General features: G+C 50.0%; 2 protein-coding genes across 3 annotated transcripts in view; both read right to left on the reverse strand.

Moving 5' to 3' along the window:
• The window catches only part of tbata (thymus, brain and testes associated), a 14206-nt gene extending 11336 nt beyond the window's left edge, over nt 1–2870 (reverse strand). Inside the window, exons 1-3 of the mRNA XM_081697881.1 lie at nt 2730–2870; nt 2090–2291; nt 726–899 (exon numbers count right to left, since the gene is read on the reverse strand). Of these exons, the coding sequence (XP_081554007.1) occupies nt 726–899; nt 2090–2288 (373 nt within the window). The 5' untranslated portion in view covers nt 2289–2291; nt 2730–2870. The remainder of the gene's footprint in view (nt 1–725; nt 900–2089; nt 2292–2729) is intronic.
• Nucleotides 2871–5388: 2518 nt separating this feature from the next.
• Nucleotides 5389–20000, reverse strand: part of polr3a (polymerase (RNA) III (DNA directed) polypeptide A) — a 14999-nt gene continuing 387 nt past the window's right edge. Inside the window, exons 2-32 of one of the 2 annotated variants that reach the window (XM_035533601.2) lie at nt 19841–19976; nt 19566–19703; nt 19043–19214; nt 18801–18955; nt 18331–18570; nt 17591–17753; nt 17236–17372; nt 16916–17019; nt 15934–16075; nt 15438–15578; nt 15191–15260; nt 14821–14948; nt 14280–14418; nt 14023–14187; nt 13681–13853; nt 13041–13152; nt 11412–11530; nt 10948–11085; nt 10354–10524; nt 9868–9981; nt 9712–9747; nt 9062–9148; nt 8881–8963; nt 8508–8678; nt 8119–8212; nt 7571–7663; nt 7241–7405; nt 6980–7144; nt 6770–6901; nt 6408–6540; nt 5389–5764 (exon numbers count right to left, since the gene is read on the reverse strand). In XM_035533601.2, coding sequence (XP_035389494.1) covers nt 5616–5764; nt 6408–6540; nt 6770–6901; nt 6980–7144; nt 7241–7405; nt 7571–7663; nt 8119–8212; nt 8508–8678; nt 8881–8963; nt 9062–9148; nt 9712–9747; nt 9868–9981; nt 10354–10524; nt 10948–11085; nt 11412–11530; nt 13041–13152; nt 13681–13853; nt 14023–14187; nt 14280–14418; nt 14821–14948; nt 15191–15260; nt 15438–15578; nt 15934–16075; nt 16916–17019; nt 17236–17372; nt 17591–17753; nt 18331–18570; nt 18801–18955; nt 19043–19214; nt 19566–19703; nt 19841–19976 — 4165 coding nt within the window. In that variant the 3' untranslated portion in view covers nt 5389–5615. The remainder of the gene's footprint in view (nt 5765–6407; nt 6541–6769; nt 6902–6979; nt 7145–7240; nt 7406–7570; nt 7664–8118; nt 8213–8507; nt 8679–8880; nt 8964–9061; nt 9149–9711; nt 9748–9867; nt 9982–10353; nt 10525–10947; nt 11086–11411; nt 11531–13040; nt 13153–13680; nt 13854–14022; nt 14188–14279; nt 14419–14820; nt 14949–15190; nt 15261–15437; nt 15579–15933; nt 16076–16915; nt 17020–17235; nt 17373–17590; nt 17754–18330; nt 18571–18800; nt 18956–19042; nt 19215–19565; nt 19704–19840; nt 19977–20000) is intronic. The other variant, XM_035533602.2, reaches the window with a different exon arrangement.

Below are 20000 nucleotides of genomic sequence, written 5' to 3' on the forward strand. Positions count from 1 at the left end.
GTAGTTCAGTGGGGTGTGTGTAGTTCAGTGGGGTGTGTGTAGCTGAGTGGGTGTGTGTAGTTCAGTGGGGTGTGTGTAGTTCAGTGGGGGGTGTGTAGCTGAGTGGGGTGTGTGTAGCTGAGTGGGTGTGTGTAGTTCAGTGGGGTGTGTAGTTTAGTGGGGTGTGTAGTTCAGTGGTCTGTTTTATTTATTGCTTTAAGCAGTGAGGAAATTTCAGTACAAAAACACAGACTTCTTAGTGTGACTCTTATTCTTATTGGGATTTTTTAAATGCACAGAATATATTCCTGAAATGATCTATACCCTTTAATAATCCCTTAATCCCATATGCTTCTGTTAGAGTGCCTGGGATGTTTCAAATGTTTGTTCAGAGGCTTCGTCTATGGAAAAAAGGTTACGGCTCTTTCCATTTTCGTTTTATCTTGAATTTGTGGCAGTATGGAATGACATTTAGAAGAGATCCATGAAGTAAAATGTAAAATGTATAAACTTATAAAAGCAGAGTGTTGGATGATAAGAGCCAAACTGAGGTGCAATGTGAACGTTTATTTAATCACAGAGTTATATCGTAGATTTGTCAAGCCAGATCAGAATAACCAGAGTGTCGTGTGCGAAACTAACGAATCTTTTGCCTCGTGTTAACAGTTGAAATCAAATGACCCAAGCAGAGCTGGTGATGTCATCCCTACTTCCTGTTTCTGAATCCCCCCCCCCAGGTCTCTCACCTGCTCCCGACTGGACTCCGCCGGCACTGCCGAGGGAAATCTGGGAGGGGACGGACAGGGATGTCCTGCCAGGACCGGCGGCAGGCATTTGGCTCCGGATTAACGGATGCGGGCAGAGGGGAGTGTTAGCGTACCAGTCATCGTTCACCATACACACGGGGCTGCCGTTCAGACCTACGACACACACCGCCGGAGAGGTTACGGGGCTGAGATCTGCGTGAGAGCATGGCTCCTCATTATTGTCTCACTATCGTCTCACTGTAAGAGGCTTCATTGCACACCATACAGTGACACTGTCTGTGTGTTTACTCTGCTGTTTATGTGTTTACTCTGCTGTTTGTGTGTTAATCCAGTTCACTGCAGTGTTTCGGTGTAAATATACTCCTCTAACCCACCCATGTAACATTGTGAAGGGCTTGGTAACGAGCTGTTGTGTCGAAGAAAGGAAACACTACACCTCTCACTGCATTGGAACTCAAGGACCAGGCCTGAGGCGAGTTACAGTGTGTGACAGACCATCATCCTGAAGGAGAGCACGTTGAGGGAGCCTGTCTCCCACGTGTATGTTGCTATTTCAGCGCAGCCTTGACTACAACTAAAGGACAGAATAAAAAATCGAAGGTTTCCCTTACCACACATCTAATGCAGTTCCTGAGGTCCCCTGGACAGTCTTGAGGCAGGACTGTCCCAGAGACCTGACGCTACGCTAAGCCCTTGTGTTGTGACAACCATTGTTTGTGTGCAACTAAGCAAAGAAGAATCCAAGAAAACCTTTTTAGTGGAGGAACTCGTCTGGCCTGTCTAGTGCTAATGTCTGACGAGGTGGGTGTGTGTGTGTGTGTGTGTGTGTGTGTGTGTCCAGCACTCTAGATGCCCTGTAGATCAAACACTGCTATTCTAGCATTACTGTAACACCTAATTGCAAGTCAGATCTACTCCCTTACATCAGACACGCTACACACAGGAATCAAACACAAGTCTTCCTTTGTATGCTAGTCGGTGGGTCTAGACCGTTTGAACTGGGGGGGTCGAGTTGGGACCAGTGGCTCCGTTAGAGGAGCCTGTCCAATTACACATGACCACCTCTCTGTTCTCCAGTGAAGCCACATTCCATCAATATTCTGTGTCATTTAATTAATTCATACATTCATTCTATACTCTCGATTCATAAATTTGTCCAAGATTTTTCCATATTTTGTAACATTAACTAATATGATTTCAAGATGAGCTGTGCCACCTTCACGTCCACCTGTTTGGGTTGCAACCATGGCAACGCAGCTCTGGCAGGTCAACCTGACGGGGCCATATGGCCGTGTGCCGTGGACCCGGCGCCCCGGTACGCCCCCCATCCCCGCGCGTCTCACCCGACATGTGTGTGACTCTGTGTGGGTGGGGGTTGTGTCGAGAGAAGAAGGAATTGAGGCTGAGAGTGCCAAAGCGAGCGCTGCCCCTCGTGGTAACTTTGGGAAAGTCGGCGATGACCCGCGCGGGGTTTCCGACCGCCGCCGGCTCCAGTCCGCTCGCGTTCGGAGGGGCCGTCTGACCGTCCCCACCGGACTCCATGACCTGAGAAACACAAACCTCGGTATGGTTAGCGGCAGCAGAAATTGGCCAAAACATCGACACAGTTCTGCGACCGAGACACGGGGCATTAGTGATTTTCTCTGTGGATTACAATCGTCCAGAAGAAGCAATATCAACACTCCCGTTATGCCGTCTAGCGCAAAATAAAAGTCCATCAAAGCCCACAGTTACGAAATGACATGCAGAGTAAAGAATTTTTAAAGCATTTTGTTAAACTGCTCTTGAATGTCATTTGACTATAATGCGTCGTTGTTCCTGAACATTATCTTATTAGCCAGAAACTGAATGGATTCCCATAAAAACAGATCAGACCAGCAATGTTTCTGTCCCGAGCAGAATTCCCCGGAGTTACACCCATAATCCTTGACATTTATCCATTTAGACTGCAGTAAATGTGTTAATGAAAAGTGTATAACTCACCTCCTGTCTCACACTCAGCTGTGTGCTGCTGAGTTGTGAAAACCCTGCACTGGTGCGTTACTAGGATACACTCTTAAAAACAAAACACACCATGTTTACAAGCTCTGTGAAACAGTAGCCTGCACACAAACATACACACACACACACTTACACAAACATGCACACACACAAACACACGCATACACACAAACATGCATACACATGCACGCACACATACCCGCACACACACACACACAAAAACATACACACACACAAATACAGACACACTAACATGCACGCACACAACCATACACACACACACACACACACACAAACATGCATGCACACATACCCCGCCCACACACACACACACACAAACATACACTAACATACACACACACACATACACACACACTAACATACACATATACACAAATACACACACACACACACGCTAAGAAACACACACATACAAACACACTAACACACACACACATGCACGCACACAAACATACCCCCACACACACATACACACACATACATACACAAGCACACACAAACATACACACACACACACACACGTACACAAACATGCATGCACACGACCATACACAGACACACACATGCGCACACACAAACATGCACGCACACATACCCACACACACAAAAATATACACACACACAAATACAGACACACTCAATCATACACATATGATTGTGAGGGTGGAGTCACAGTTACTGCAGTGGGTTTAGGATGGAGTCTCAGTTACTGCAGTGGGCATAGGGTGGAGTCTCAGTTACTGCAGTGGGTGTAGGGTGGAGTCTCTTACTCCAGTGGGTCTAGGGTGGAGTCTGTGTTATTCCAGTGGGTCTAGGATGGAGTCTCTGTTATTCCAGTGGGTCTAGGGTGGAGACTCTTACTCCAGTGGGTCTAGGGTGGAGTCTCTGTTATTCCAGTGGGTCTAGGGTGGAGTCTCTGTTATTCCAGTGGGTCTAGGGTGGAGTCTCTTACTCCAGTGGGCCTAGGGTGGAGTCTCTTACTCCAGTGGGTCTAGGGTGGAGTCTCTTACTCCAGTGGGTCTAGGGTGGCTGCTTTCTGTTAGAGGAGCACTTTTAAATTAATCCCATTTCTTGAGTTTTAAACCTAAACTAAACTTAAATCAAACTAAAGATGTTTATTAAAACTGCAAAAAGGGTGCACCTCTACTGACAGTACTGTGACACTGCATTTCCTTCAGGATCAAGAAACCTTTATCTTATTTGAGTAAAAATTGATTAAATCAAAGATATTGTTCATGTACTAAACTACATGCAGATACACGCTGGAACAATATGCACAAATGGTTTCACACCGCAGTTCTGGTGTGGCCCAGCAAAACGGGTCACGAAACAGTTCTGGTGTGGTGCAGCCGTGGTCACGGCTCTATCTCAGAGAACACGTGCCTGTGACGCTGCACCTGCTTGAATTCAGTCAATCCACAGCAATCCATTTTAAGGTGAGCGGAACCCTAAAACAGCAGGTCACCCCATTTAAAACGACTTTGTCGTGTAAACTCTCCCAGTTTGCCAAATGACGTGTGTGACTGCAATTTAGAGGGAATGTTTGGTTTTTGATTTGTTTTTTGTTTTTTTTGCAGCCTAGAACTTGATTTGATATTTTTCTGTGGTCAGCTTATTTACTCCAGGGGTTCCAGCAGTACAGAGAACAATCGCTCTGAGCCCAGAGGTTCTGACCTGAAGGTTCTGGTTATTCTTTTCCAGACATACCTGCTCCAGAGTACTGGTCCTGTAGGACTGGAGTTGGTAGCTCCTGGCCCAGGTTCCTGTGCTACGCCACTGTTCAACGTTTACATCAATATTTCTCTCCAAGTTCTGTGGGCTGTAGAACCCTCTCAGAAACTGAACTAGACATTACAAACCTTTGACGCACCAAGCCTAACAATCGTCTGAAAGAAGCGTTAAGCAGAGGGAACCTGTTTACTGAACTCCCCTCCGACTGTACAATTTATTGAAGGCCAAAGTTCAGCTAAGATGGAAAACACCAGTTTTTTGTTTTATCTACCTTGCTGTTCTTCAGTTTACCATCTGAATATACACTTGTTCATATGTGCATTTAAAAACCTTTTCATGTGCACTTTGTGCGGATTGACATCAATACTGAGGAGCGTGGCGAGGATTCCCAGAATGCTGTACACCTTTCCTCAGCTTGTAATTCATTCTAATTTAAGGCTTCATGTACCTGTTAAATGATTGATTTGTGTTTGTTAACGTAGTCTGACCACCTTCCCATCATTAGCATTGTTAGCATGTGTGACCTGAGTCAGAGGTTGCTTACTTCAGCATTTAAGCCTCATTTTAAGGGTTTAAGGGTTCATTAACACGCCAGCGCTTCTCAGACGGACACATGCAGACAGAACAGACGAGCTTGAGTCTGTCTACGAGTTAACGAGTCTTCGTTAAAACATCACTTCAACATTCGTTAAGTCTAAATGAACAGTGAAATGTGTGTGTGTCACTGACCTTCTTTGGTAAGTGAACGTGATGTTATTAGGAAACCTCCTCCATTCACGGTTCTGCTCTACGAACAGAGACAGACGATAAAATGACGTGACGCGTGACATGTCGCGCGAAGACGTGGCACTTCACTGACGCTCGCACGGAAGAAACAGAACTCAGAAAATGCAAAAGAAGGAAAAAAACTTTTAATGTACATTTTTATTACATTTCAGACATATATACATTCATACATAAACCATAAGTACAGGCTGGCTATTCAGACAATCTTTTAAAATAAATTAATTACTCAGGTCCACTAATTAATCAAACGCGGTCTGAACCAGCCTGTGCTGCTTCTCTGCGCACAGGTGACGGAAAACAACTGCAAAACCTCTCGCTCGTGTGCGCGGCCTAGGAGGCCAGCGTGATGTGGAAGTCGGGGATGTCGAAGAGCAGTGGTCGGAGTGGAGGAGAAGGGGACTTCTCAGCTTGGTGGAGGAGCTTAAAAAGCCCCGTGCCAATGTTCATGGGGATACCCATAATAATACACTCAGACACCCCTGCAGAGAGAGAGAGAGGAGAAACATGAACAGGGAACTTCTGTGCTGCTGTGCCCCAACACACAGGGGTCACAGCAGACTTTCTGGAGATCTACTGCCTGGTAGTAGATGGAGAGAAAACACCAAAACCTACAGAACTTGCAGAACGTTTTAATACCCAGCGTGCGCGTGGGGCAGAATTAGGCTGAATACACAGCCAATAAAAATACACAACACGGCCGTACGGTTTTAATGCATGCAAGACCCAGAGAAACCCTGCGCAGACAACAGAGGATGAGCTGGCAGGCCAGACTGAGCGTGAGCACTGCAGGACAGGTGGGGTAGACACAGAGATGCACGTTCTCCTTCGCTGAGGAAAAACTCAACCCCGCTCGCTTGGGATTATAGCAGGGGGCGTGTCTTCAGTGATGATGTCTCCATAATCAGTTACAGCCACTTTAATGTTTACAAATACCAAATGTGTCATGTACCATCCGTGAACGTGGGAGACTCGTCCATTAAAAGGAGCAATAAGTCATTTTTACCACCAAAACGTAGCAAACAATATTTTGAAGGTGGTGATTATTTGTGCATCTTTTCTACAAAGCGCAGCTCACGCGAGAAGAACGAACAAACAGCCGCACCACTGTCGTGCGAGCCTTACCGCACACGGAGTCCTTCTGGCCGAAATACGCCGCGTCAAACAGGTGATCCGCCGTCTTCTCGAACGACGCCAACATCAAGACGCTCTCCTTCATCTTGGCCAGGCCGAATCGCGTGATGCCCAAGATCTCCCCCTGGTGAGAGGAGCAATTACATCCAGACAACCGCTTGACTACCATAAAAATGATCATATAACTCTGATAGTTCAGTGGTGTACCGACTCCGCAGGGCCTTCACAGGTTCAGTTGATTACATACCGACCGAGCAGAGCTCAGCACAGTATGCACGCGCTCAGGAGCCAGCTGTGGCACACCCCCACCCCCTGTAGCGTGCGGCACGGCCCCCGGGGGCCGCTCAGCTCACCTTGTAGGACATGAGGTCGGCCAGGAGCATGACGTGGCGGCGATCGATGCTCATGCCGTGGTTCACCATGGTGTACTGGACCTCGTTAATGATGGTGGAGCGTGCAGCCTCGATGCCCAGGGTCTTCTCCACCTGGGGCGCAGAGCACGGTGTGTCAGGGTTCAACCAGAACCAGGACACACAGACACGCAGTCGGGCGGGGCCACCCACCTCGTACGTGTTGTTGGACGTGGTCCGGCTGCCGTTGACGCCGTGCGTTGCCATGACGCCCCGCATGTTGTCGCCTTCCACCAACAGTTTGAACTTCTGCCGGCTGCTTTGCTCGTCGATGTGGATGACGGCCCGGGCCACCTCGGGGATACCTTGCACAACCACCTACACCCCCACCCACCCCCACAGATGGACACTCGACTACACGGTCACAAATGCAACCTCAACTACAACCCCAGCCGTGTGCGTGTGGTGTGTGACCTTGGGCAGCTCCTGTTTGAGTGACTGAAGAACATAATACATGGAGCTCTTGCTGTTCTCGCGGGGGGAGACGCACACCACGGCTTCTCCGTGCACAGCTACGTCACCTGGCTTCACCCGCAGCTTGGACATGCAGATGGAGTAGCGCACCGTCTCCGCGTTCACCTGGGGGGGGGGGGATTAGGAGAGAACCAGACTGGCAGCAGGACAACCCAGTACAAACCAGTAAAGATGCACAATTTTAAACGGAAAGGCAGAGGACAGCATGTCCCCGGTGTAGGGACAGAAAGAAAGATCTAGTGAGAGACAGCGAGACAACGTGCTTCATACCTCCAGTCTTAGAAGACGGATCCTATCGAGTGAGAGTTTCACCAGGATAAAGCAATCATCAGGAAGAAACACCTCCTCTATGTACTCAGAGATCTACACACAAACACACAAACCAGAATGAAGCAATCAGGAAGAAACACCTCCTCTATGTACTCAGAGATCTACACACACACACACACACACACACACACACACACACACACACACACACACACACACACACCAGAATGAAGCAATCAGGGAGAAACAGCTCCTCCACCATGTATTCAGAGATCTACACACACCCCCCCAGATCAGAGACCTACTGGACTCTAAAAACATCATTATTTCTACAACACACCAGAACAAAAACACACCCACCCACAATGCCCCACTGACTGGTGTGGTCAGTAATGTGTGGTCACTGGGACATGGTCACTGGTGTGGTCAGTGCTTTCTGTTTTTCACAATATCTGATACCAGCGTTTGTAGTTCATCAGGACAGACTAGCTCACAGTGTGTGTGTGTGTGTGTGTGTGTGTGTGTGTGCACGCGCACGCATACAGTACCTCTCCGAGAAGAGTCTTCTCAATCCGACCTTTCACCAACCGAGCAAAATCAGCATCATCCTCCGTATCCAGATGAGCAGTGATGATAGGGGTGCTGACACACACACACACACTTGTATTAGTTGTATTGCTGAAGTGATGGTTATTAATGTAGACATACACTTCTGTAATACGGTGAAGCAGATTCCTACTGCTCTGGTCATGGTGTGACACACAAACACCAGTAAAGCCATTTCAACCTGGGAGAGAGAGAGAGAGAGAGAGAAAGAGAGAGAGAGAGAGGGAGGAGGAACATGGAGAAGGATACAGAGAGGAGGAATAGATAGAAGGATGGTGGGATCTCCTCGATGCAAGGCACACCCAGCGTGGTATGTGTGTGTGTGTGTCACCTGATGTTCTTGGAGGCGTTGATGATCTCTTTGATACGCGGCACACCCAGCGTGATGTTCATGGACGCCACCCCAGCAAAGTGGAAGGTCTTCAGGGTCATCTGGGTGCCAGGCTCCCCAATACTCTGAGCGCACAGAGCCCCCACGGCTGAGCCGGGCTCCATCTGGGCCCTGTGTTTACCACAACAACTACAGATAAACAACAACGACAAACAACTACAAGTTTACTATTTCAGTGGACTATTTACACAGACACTTTGAAGAAAGTTTGAGACGACTGTCCAATAGGAAGACAGGTAAGACAACTAAATATACATGCCCCACCCACACACCCCAGCCCACCCAGAGAACCACCCACACAACCCCAGTCTACCTCATGTATTTATCTCGGCATGTCTCCAGAAACTTCTCCAGCTGGGTGGGAGTGATCCTGTCCAGCTGGTACAGAACTCTGGGCTACAACACACCAAGCAAAGAGATCACACACACGAGACAAAATGGCTACAGAGCATCACTACCACCTCCGCGGAGCCGCGACTATAGAGCGTCTCTACCTCTGAGGATCCGTTGTCATTGATGCCGTATTTGTCTCTTGTCTTCTTGATCTTCTCGGAGATGCTGTTCACAAACTTTTTAATCTCCTGTGGGGGGATTCAGAGAACAATGCGTCCATTACACACTCACACACACACACACTTCATGCCAAAATATACCCATTCCACAAAACTTCTCAAACACCACTCAAACCACACCACACCAACCGCCACTCCGTCCACGCCACGCGCCACTCCAAGCTAGGAAGAGGTCCATGCAGTTCGGGAGAAAGGAGTTTCTGGCATTAATCCAACCTGCATCTGTCCCTCACACACGCCTGCACATGCACACAAATGGCCCAAATGCCATCCCGCTCTGAGGGACAGCTCCTGCCTTTTAACCAGTGAGCTGCCCAACCACTCTGTACACCTGCAGTAAGGCAGAATGGTGGTCTCGAGGGAGGAGACCCCCCCCCCCCACCAACACACCTAGCTCAGCTCATGCAACCAACAAGTCCCTAATGACCTGGGTCAGGGCGGGAGAGTGTCAGGGAATGTAAACCTCTAATAGGCTGGTTATGACACCAGCCTACACACACTTAGGACAGAGACCTAGATACACACACACACACACACACACACACACACACACACACAGCCTAACCCTGTACCTCCACAAACCTCTGAGTACCAGTGCTGCTCAAGCCCTTGAAATGATAAAAAACAAGCAAGCAGTTTAGCACGTTATCGTCACAGATCAGGCGAAGGTGGTAGGCTAGTCTGTGTGCCCACACCCCTGTGTGTGTGTGTGTCTGATCTATACACACCTGGAGAAAGGTGTCCTTACAGCAAGCAAAGTCAGTTCTCATCATGATGGAATCAGCCGTGAGAACCAACTCATTCTTACTCAGAGAAGGTTCATCAGAACAGGTGTAGACCGACTGAGAGAGAGAGACAGAGAGAGAACACCACTGCGTGTATTACTCAATGGCCAGAAGACAGGAGCTCTCTGCATCTGTATGGACTCTGTAAGCCATGAAGATCTTGGATCTGCTGATTCACAGTGGCTGGTGATTTGCTTCAGAGTGTGTGCATCTAAAACATACACATGGAGGTGTGTGTGTGTGTATAAAATATACACATTAGACTAGTCTGGTCTTGATTAAGTGTATATGACATAAAAGATCTTAAAATGATTCTACATTCACACCTTTTGAGAACAGCATAGTACAAGCTTCTCAAATTTAACCTGAAACAGTGTGTGAACAGGTGTGTGTGTGTGTATATGGTGGTGTGTGTGTGTGTGCGCGTACTCTGATGTTGTCCAGTACTCTCTTAAACTCCAGCGGTTCATCTTTCCCCTCCATGGCCGCGGGGTCGAGTCCGTCCCCTCCGTAGATGAACTGGATGATGTCACCGGTAGAGCTCCTCACAGTGAGGTCGTACTGAGAGCACAGATCTTCCAGGGACTTCACCAGACGCCTCTGCGCGCACAAACACACACACACACAGTTACATGCAAGCAAGAGAACTTTCTACTGGCTAAATGTGCACATCTCCAGTTCCAGCAAAAACAATAAACACACCAAGGACCACACGCACAGACACAAACAATTGTTTATGTCCACGCAACCCCACACAGACTGAGCGTGGCAGACACACAAACGCTCGTGTCTGCAGAGCTTTGGCTTGGAATACCACAAACCCCATTTAGTTGAGGTCTGTGGAACCTCAGCCTCTCAGGGTGTTCAGACCTCTACACATTAAAGTCCAAACAGTGAGAAGACGACCAACATAAAAACCCAAAACGGCTCTGCTTTACAGAAGACGACGGTCTCTACAGTGCTCTGTGTGTGCGCGCGCACGTTACCTGCATGTATCCCGCCTCTGTAAGGTGTGTGCGTTACCTGCATGTATCCCGTCTCTGCGGTCTTTACAGCTGTGTCCACCAGCCCTTCTCGTCCAGCCATGGTGTGGAAGAAAAACTCTGTTGGCGTCAAACCTGAATAGAAGCTGTCTGCCACAAATCCTTTAGCTGCTGGAAGCTGGAACCACACACACACACCATGTCATTATCTGTCATACTTAACAGCCCCAAGCAATTCTGACAGAGAAGAAAACAGAAGTGTGTGTGTATGATGTGTGTGTGTGTGTGTGTGTGTATATATATATATATATATATATATATATATATATATATATATATATATATACACAGAATGGGATTCAACCAGTCTGATCACACAGAAACATGTAAAATTATCTACATCAATAACACGTTCAGTCAGAAATTCTTCAGCCAAGCCATTCAAACCTCATGGGTGGAAAAGACAGCATCACGGGAGGAAGGCGTGTGTGTGTGTGTACGTACTTTAGAGTGCTTATCAAAGTGGGGGAGAGAGCGATGCTCAAAGCCGTCTGGAACACGGGAACCACTTATAGCTTGCTGACCCACACACGCTATCATCTGAGATATATTAATGAAAGAACCTAGAGAGAGAGAGAGAGAGAGAGAGAGAGAGGAGTGTGAGTGTGCAAGAGTGTGCGATGGGGTAGAGAAGGCAGTGAGTCTACCCAGTGACCCCAGGTCACTCCAAACCTTCCTCTCTGTTAGGAAGATGGGACACCTGAACAGACACAGAAGGACCAGAGTGTGTGTGTGTGTGTCCAGATAACACAGGATCACAGGATCCTTGCCTTGGGGCAAAACCACATCACAAAGACTAGCCAGGCAACACACAGCTGGTCTAGAGATAGTATCTGTGTGTCCTCGCCGCATATCCCCCTCCTCTGTGTGGTCTAACCCAACACAGTTAATATAATCCCAACCCGTGTGTGTTCGTCCGCTGAGCGCAGTGACGAAACGGGGCGTGTTTACATTTTTAGGGCACAGATCTTGGGGAGGTGAAAGGCCAGTGAAGCTGTACGCCAGACAGAACCTACACTCGGCCGTGTTGATGACCTTTCACTCACCTCATGTCCTACGTGGCCTCCAACTACTTATGAAGTATCCGATATCGATTTAATTAGGTGAAGGGTCATAAAAACATTTTTAGAACATTTCTGCCTTTAAGCTGCTGTGCCGAGTGTGTGTGAAGCCGTCGTGCACTGGTGTGAAGTCCGCTCCTCGCTTGACTGATGTGGTACAGCGGTACGTGTGTGGTACAGTGAGCGTTGCGTATGTGTGTGGTACAGCGGTACAGGGAGTGTTACGTGTGGTACAGCGGTACATGTGCGTAAGGTACAGCGGTACAGGGAGCTTTATGCATGTGCGTGGTACAGCGGTACATGCGCGTGTGTGTGAGGTACAGCGGTACGTGTGTGTGTGGTACAGTGAGTGTTATGTATGTGTGCGTGGTACAGCGGTACAGGGAGTGTTACGTGTGGTACAGCGGTACATGTGCGTAGGGTACAGCGGTACAGGGAGCTTTATGCGTGTGCGTGGTACAGCGGTACATGCGCGTGTGTGTGAGGTACAGCGGTACGTGTGTGTGTGGTACAGTGAGTGTTATGTATGTGTGCGTGGTACAGCGGTACAGGGAGTGTTACGTGTGGTACAGCGGTACATGTGCGTAGGGTACAGCGGTACAGGGAGCTTTATGCGTGTGCGTGGTACAGCGGTACATGCGCGTGTGTGTGAGGTACAGCGGTACGTGTGTGTGTGGTACAGTGAGTGTTATGTATGTGTGCGTGGTACAGCGGTACAGGGAGTGTTACGTGTGGTACAGCGGTACATGTGCGTAGGGTACAGCGGTACAGGGAGCTTTATGCGTGTGCGTGGTACAGCGGTACATGCGCGTGTGTGTGAGGTACAGCGGTACGTGTGTGTGTGGTACAGTGAGTGTTATGTATGTGTGCGTGGTACAGCGGTACAGGGAGTGTTATGTGTGGTACAGCGGTACGTGTGCGTAGGGTACAGCGGTACAGGGAGCGTTACGCGTGTGCGTGGTACAGCGGTACATGTGTGTGTGTGTGTGTGTGTGTGGTACAGCGGTAGTACCTTTAGAGCCACACAGGGCCATGATAAGGGGGCTGTTACTCTTATCGAGCTCCCTCAGACAGGCACTGCCGGCGTGGTCTCGAATTACTGACAGCTCCCTCAGGATCAACGCCTGCACACGCACACAGGGCCAAGGTTAAGGTACTTTAATAACCAGAAGGTTACCAGTTCAAGTCCCACCACTGGCAGGTTTCCACTGTTGGGCCCCTGAACAAAACCCTCAACCCTCAATTACTCAAGATGTGTTCAGTCATGATTGTAAGACACTTTGGATAAAAGCGTCAGATAGATGCTGTAAATGTTCACATTCAGTTATGTACACCCCCCCCCACACACACACACACTATCTATACACAGTATAATAATAATGATGATGATAATAATCTCTAAGTATTATTCTTCACATACTGTACATAATCTGCCTTCTACCCAACATCGTTACCACACATTACACACTTCAGCTTCCTGTAAACCCCACAGTCCACCATCAACCAAGTCAGGGGACCAATAAGAGGCACAGAGGTGTGTGCACGTGTGTGTGTGACCTCCTGACTCCTCCTCCTCACCACACCCACACACTGACCCCTCCCTCTTTAAAGCTCTTCAGGTATAGCAGTGTGTGTGCGCGCGCGCTCCGCACCTCCAGGGTCTCCTCAGCGGTGCAGCCAGGTTGCTGCTGGAGTTTGCCCGTGTTCAGGGCGTCGATGTACTCATCACACTTCCTGTATCCCGCCTGCAGTAGTTCCTGTTTGGCCTTCAGGAGACCCTGGCCAGGGGTCACGTCCCCGATCCCGATGGAGAAACCACGATTGGCTGACACAAACACACACACACACACACACACACACGCGCGCGCGCACGTGAGCACCAACGCTCGCTCACAGCAACGTGTGCGCATGCTTAAACATGCCAACACACCCGGCAACATTACAGACGGCACCACACAAACACAGGCGACGCACACGCGGCGGACAGGACGTACAGAGGTAGACGGGGGCGACGCGGGCCAGGCGGGACATGGCGTCGGCCGCCTCCACCTGCCCCCAGTCCCGCAACAGGATGTAGAAGATGTTGTTCTTGGAGCCTGAACCTAGAGTGCCCTTATCCATGCTGCCTGCAAGGAGCTCGCTGTTCTGGATGACCACGACTGTGACACACACACACACACTTTTCACTCATCACTGCAGTTGAGCATATACACTACGGGGATGCACTCTGCGTGTGCGCGCGGTGACTCACAGGAGTCGTTGTGACACAGGTCTTCTCCTTTGCCGCAGTACTGCTTCCCTTTGGTACGGAGGTTGGCTTTGACAGGACAGTCCTTACAGGGCCTCAAGATCAAACTGAAGATCTGTTTGCCTGTCCACAGACACATGGGCTGACACACACACACACACACACACACACACACACACACACACACACACACACACACACACACACAGTCATTCTAGGTGCTGAACACAGCACTACTGCACGACGACTCCGACACATATGCATCGCGAACATGCGGACAGGCGTCGCGATGCTGTTTTTGGCCGTATTGTGCCACCCCTGTGCAAGTTTACGTGGTTGCCATGTTTCTCCCGCTCCCTCCCTCCAGTGGTGCACAGAGACGACACGAGACGTTGGCGTATTCACGGCGTGATCACGCCCTTCTGGCTGGACACAGGCTGAAGACACCGTGTGTGAAGACCACCACAGCAGGCCAGGGGAGAGATCCTGACGTGAAGGACTGTCAGAAAGGCGTGTGTGTGTGTGTGGGGGGGGGGGGGACAACCTTCATAACGGCAGGTCGCGGGAGGGAGATTCTGATCTTCTCATCTTTCCCCACCAGAATGGAGGCGATGATCTGGCAGGCTTTGGCGCGCTCAAAGAACGTGTCCTTCAGCGTGAGCAGATAGGCTCCTGCAGACAGAAGACAGCTCAAGGGAACCACCTACGGATAATGGACATGCCGGAGCAAAACGGACGCCGCCACCACAGTGTTTCTTAAACAGGCTTTGAAGTTAACACCTACATGCCTGGGAACACTGGAGGAAGTTCTCTTCCGTTAGGAAACCAGACAGGAAACTTAAGGAAAGGGCTACACGTACGCTCATGGCCTTACCCACATACACATCATCCTATCCCCACACACACACACACACCCGTCAGAAAGTCTTGAATCGCAGCAATCAGGGGCTCTCCGTTCCTTGGAGTTACCAGGTTAGCCTTTGTCTGAGAGAGAGAAAGAAAAAAAATAAATAAATCAACACAGGACGACCATTTGATTCTGTCATCTGAGCACAGACAGACAGAGGGCAGCAGAGAGCAGCCACTTCCAATCTGGCACCTTTTCTCACTCACACGTCTGAACCCCCTGAAAACATGCACGCGTGTGTGTCTGCGCCTCACCCCCATCAGGACCAGGGCCTCGGCCTTGGCCTCCTCCGTCTGCGGGAGGTGCAGGTTCATCTCATCTCCATCAAAGTCAGCGTTGTACGGCGTACACACACACTCGTTAAAACGAAACGTCCTGTGTGGCTTCACACGTGCCTGGAGAAGAAACGCGAGAAGAAAACCCTCATCACCAATCGCTTCCAACGTGGCGGCACGCTCGCGGCGACGTCTTCGCGCCACGTTGAGGCGTCAACCCTGACCACTGTACGAACGCTCTCGCATGTTCCAACGCAGTCTCCTTCTGGACTCAGTAAACTAGAGCTCTCTGTACACGTCAGAGCTTCAGAGGTTATTAACGGGTTAGTAAGGTCCTCGTCATCTTATTCACCGCACAGAACCGGCACGTCACGCCAGTCTAACGACGGAGGGTGTCGGACAGAAAAACGCAAGCCGTCACGGCCCCCCGCTGGTGAGAAGCAGGAGCGGCCGTGAGCCTGGCGGTGGGACTCACGATGTGCGCCATGATGCTGAGTTTGTGGAGGGAGGGCTGTCTGTTGAACAGGACGATGTCCCCATCGATCATGTGTCTCTCCACCATGTCCCCGGGCTTCAGCTCTTGGGCCATCTTCTCCCGGTTACCGTACTTCAGAAACCTGCACGGAGGCGTGTTAGCAGGCATGTCAGGATTCAGAGCTCACCAAGCCACACACACACACACCTCAAAATAAAAAAGAACGCACTTAAGCATTTAAGGGGAAATATATTTTCTTACGGGACAGTCACAAAGAATAAAAAAATAGTTCAAGTCCTTGAAATGTTTAATTGTTGTCTAGGTGTGCGTCTAGGTGCGTACTATAACAATCCAACACCGGGGTTAAACAGCGCTACTATAACAGTCCAAGGCCAGGGTTCAACACTACAACCCTATAAACACTACCGCTACTACAAACAGTCCAAGGCCAGGGTTCAACACTACAACCCTATAAACACTACCGCTACTACAAACAGTCCAAGGCCAGGGTTCAACACTACAACCCTATAAACACTACCGCTACTATAACAGTTCAAGGCCAGGGTTCAACACTACAACCCTATAAACACTACCGCTACTACAAACAGTCCAAGGCCAGGGTTCAACACTACAACCCTATAAACACTACCGCTACTATAACAGTTCAAGGCCAGGGTTCAACACTACAACCCTATAAACACTACCGCTACTACAAACAGTCCAAGGCCAGGGTTCAACACTATCGCTACTACAAACAGTCCAAGGCCAGGGTTCAACACTACCGCTACTACAAACAGTCCAAGGCCAGGTTTCAACACTACAACCCTATAAACACTACCGCTACTACAAACAGTCCAAGGCCAGGGTTAAACCTCTTCATCTGCATGCGTCTCTGCTGGATAAAGTGTGTGTGTGTGTGTGTGTGAGACCTCTTCATCTGCATGTGTCTCTGCTGGATGAAGTGTGTGTGTGTGTGTGAGACCTCTTCATCTGCATGTGTCTCTGCTGGATGAAGTTAGCTCCTGGATGGACGTCAGGTCCGTTCTTCACCAACTTCCTCATCAGCTCAATGTTGGCTTTGTTTACCTGGAACACCACCAGCTAAGTGTGAACACACACCTGTACACGCGCGCACACAAACTGAGTCCAAATGCAGAACGGCACCCAGACGGCTCATCCACACACACACACACACACACACACACACACACACACACACACACACACACACACACACACCATCCAGTCCTCAGCTTGCCCAGGTCACACACAGGTGAGGTTAAAGGTCAGGTCTGCGCGCACCTTCTCTGGGTAGGTGAGGATCTTGGCCACGTGCACAGGTACCGCCACCTCGTCGATCCTCAGGTTGGGGTCGGGAGAAATAACAGTTCGCCCGGAGAAATCCACTCTCTTTCCGGACAGGTTGCCACGGAAACGTCCTGAGACGTGCCCAAAGACGACAAAAGGTGACAACCGGAACCTGGCTGACTGGGGATCCTACCGTACTACCTTACCACGTCATTGCACTACTATCATACTACCCCACCATCCTACTACCCCACTACTCTTCTGTAAAACGTTACAGAATGATGACTCTCGATGCCATCTCCACTGACCAATCGCGACGTGCGATGAGCTGTGTAAGCCCCGCCTCTACCTTGCTTGCCCTTCAGCCTCTGTACGAAGCCGCGGGTCCATTTCTTGGGAGCCATGTTGAGGGGGATGCCCGAGAGCTCACTGTTGATGTAGAGGGCACACTGGAGCTGCAGAAAGTCCCAGTCTTCTATGATCATCTGAGTCTTCGCCCCCGACATCCGGTGCTGGGAGGACGGAGAGATGGAGAGAGATGAATGATATTTCCACTCCACAAGAACCCTTGGTAGGGTAATGACCTGACGAGTGGAGAACATAAAGTCCACAACTAAACCCCACCAGACCCCACCAGACGGCTCATCCACACACACACACACACACACACACACACACACACACACACACACACACACACACACAGCCAGTTGTTGCTACAGTAGGAATTGAGTTTCTGAAGCCCAAGGAATGAACGTTATGATGTATGTAATGTTATGATCATCCATTTCCCCGCTAACAAACTGAACACCTAGAACTTCAGAGGCATTTTGCTCGAACTAATCGTTGTTTCTCTGGAGACCTACACACACCTTGGCCTACAGGGGAATGTCTGTGCCATTCCCACACCTCCAGGCCTCCAGGTCAGAAGTCACGGCCCCAGATGACCCTATCGCCACTGGAACAACCTTGGTGATTCTAACGTGGTAAATATCTGTACACCTGCTGCCAGATCGCCAAGCCAGGAACTGTTTCTGGGGCCTTTGCTGCTAAGCAACCAGATTTAAGTTCTCTTTAATTCGCGCTCACCTTTTTAATGACATCATTGAGGAAGATGATTTCAGTTAGCTTCATCGTGAGGTCGTCCTCGTTTGTGCCCGACTTGAGGTCACTGACCACGGAGGGGCGAATACAGAGGGGTGGGACCAGGAGGCGGGTCAGGATGAGGTCAGCAGGTTTCCCCGCCTCTGGGTTCATCAACAGCAGAGGAATGTCCTCACTGGGAATCCTCCGGAAAAGATTCAGAACCACCAAAGGATTCAGGTTCTCCTAGAGAGAGAGCGGGAGAGATAGGGCAAGTGTTCAATGTCCAGAGTCCCAGCTTGTCTTCTACGTGCAGTTGTACCACACACACACACACACACACACACACTAAGAAGCAAGTGTGAGGTTGTTGCACACTCAGCACAGACCACAGACACCCAGAGAAGAACTGGATCTGAGACACACAAGCTCACGTACTCGTGCGAGCTCGCCCCGGCCTGGCCGACGCTGCTCACCTGTGCCCTGCTCAGCAGGGCTTCCATCTCTTTGTTGTGCTCGATGGCGAGGTCGAAGGACTGCAGGAAGTCGGAGACGACGGGGTCCACCACCTTCTTAGTGGTCTTGTACTTCTCGTGGACAATCTTCAGGAGGCCACATTTCTTCACCGGACCTGCCCACGGGACGGGGGCAGGGTTTGGTCAGCGTGCCAAAAAAGGACGAGGCAAGCAGACAAAGCGACGTGTGTGGGGACGTGTACCGTTGAAGGCGTTGCAGTGTAAGCACACGCTTCTCTTCCGACACTTGTCAGAGATCTTCTTCTTGAGGCCGCGCTTGTGCAGGTACGGCAGGCCGGGACGGCGCAGGTGGTCCAAGAACACCTGCCTCTCCTCCTTACTCAACATGATGGAGGAGCACGTCTTACAGATCATCTACCACACGCACAAACACACACATTAGAGCACACCTTACAGATCATCTACCACACACACCCCTTACAGATCATCTACCACACACACACACACATTAGAGCACGTCTTACAGATCATCATACACACACAATGGCGAAGGGAAGTCAGTTAACACACAGTAATACGTGGCATATTTTAAAAGTAATCTGGATACACCTGATGAGCGTCAGAGTGTTTAAAAACACCTTAACAACGACAAACATGAGGACAACACTCAAAACATTCCCATTTTCCGCAACAATTAGAGCCTCGCACAGCCGCGTCCCACGTTGCTGTGGTGACCGTCTCGGGGCCAGCGGGCGGGACACTCGCCTGCAGAATGCCGATGATGGCTTTGAAGTAGCCAATATGGAAGCAAGGCAGCTCCAAGTCCAGGTAACCATAGTGACCGAGACAGTCGGCGAGGTTTTTCCCACAGGACTCACAGGGTCGGTCCTTCTCGCTGGTCCCCTGAGGAACGGGAGCAGAATTACCAATATCACCAGCATCGCCAGCTGTCGTATGATTGGGACTCCTAAGGCGCTCGCTCGCTCACACACACACACACACACACACACACACACACACACACACACACCATACCATACCATGCGGTGGTCCAGCACCCCGTAGGCCAGCGGCGTGTGGCTGCTGTCCTGGCTGTACAGGCTCTTGCTGACCACCTGCAGATGCGCCTGCTGCCGCATCTGCTCCGCGGACTTCACGCCGAAGCAGATGTGACTTCTGCACAGGCACGGAGAGGCGTGT

Source organism: Electrophorus electricus, chromosome 15, assembly GCF_041902795.1.
Source record: "Electrophorus electricus isolate QZ-2024a chromosome 15, ASM4190279v1, whole genome shotgun sequence".
NCBI classification, from domain to species: domain Eukaryota; kingdom Metazoa; phylum Chordata; class Actinopteri; order Gymnotiformes; family Gymnotidae; genus Electrophorus; species Electrophorus electricus.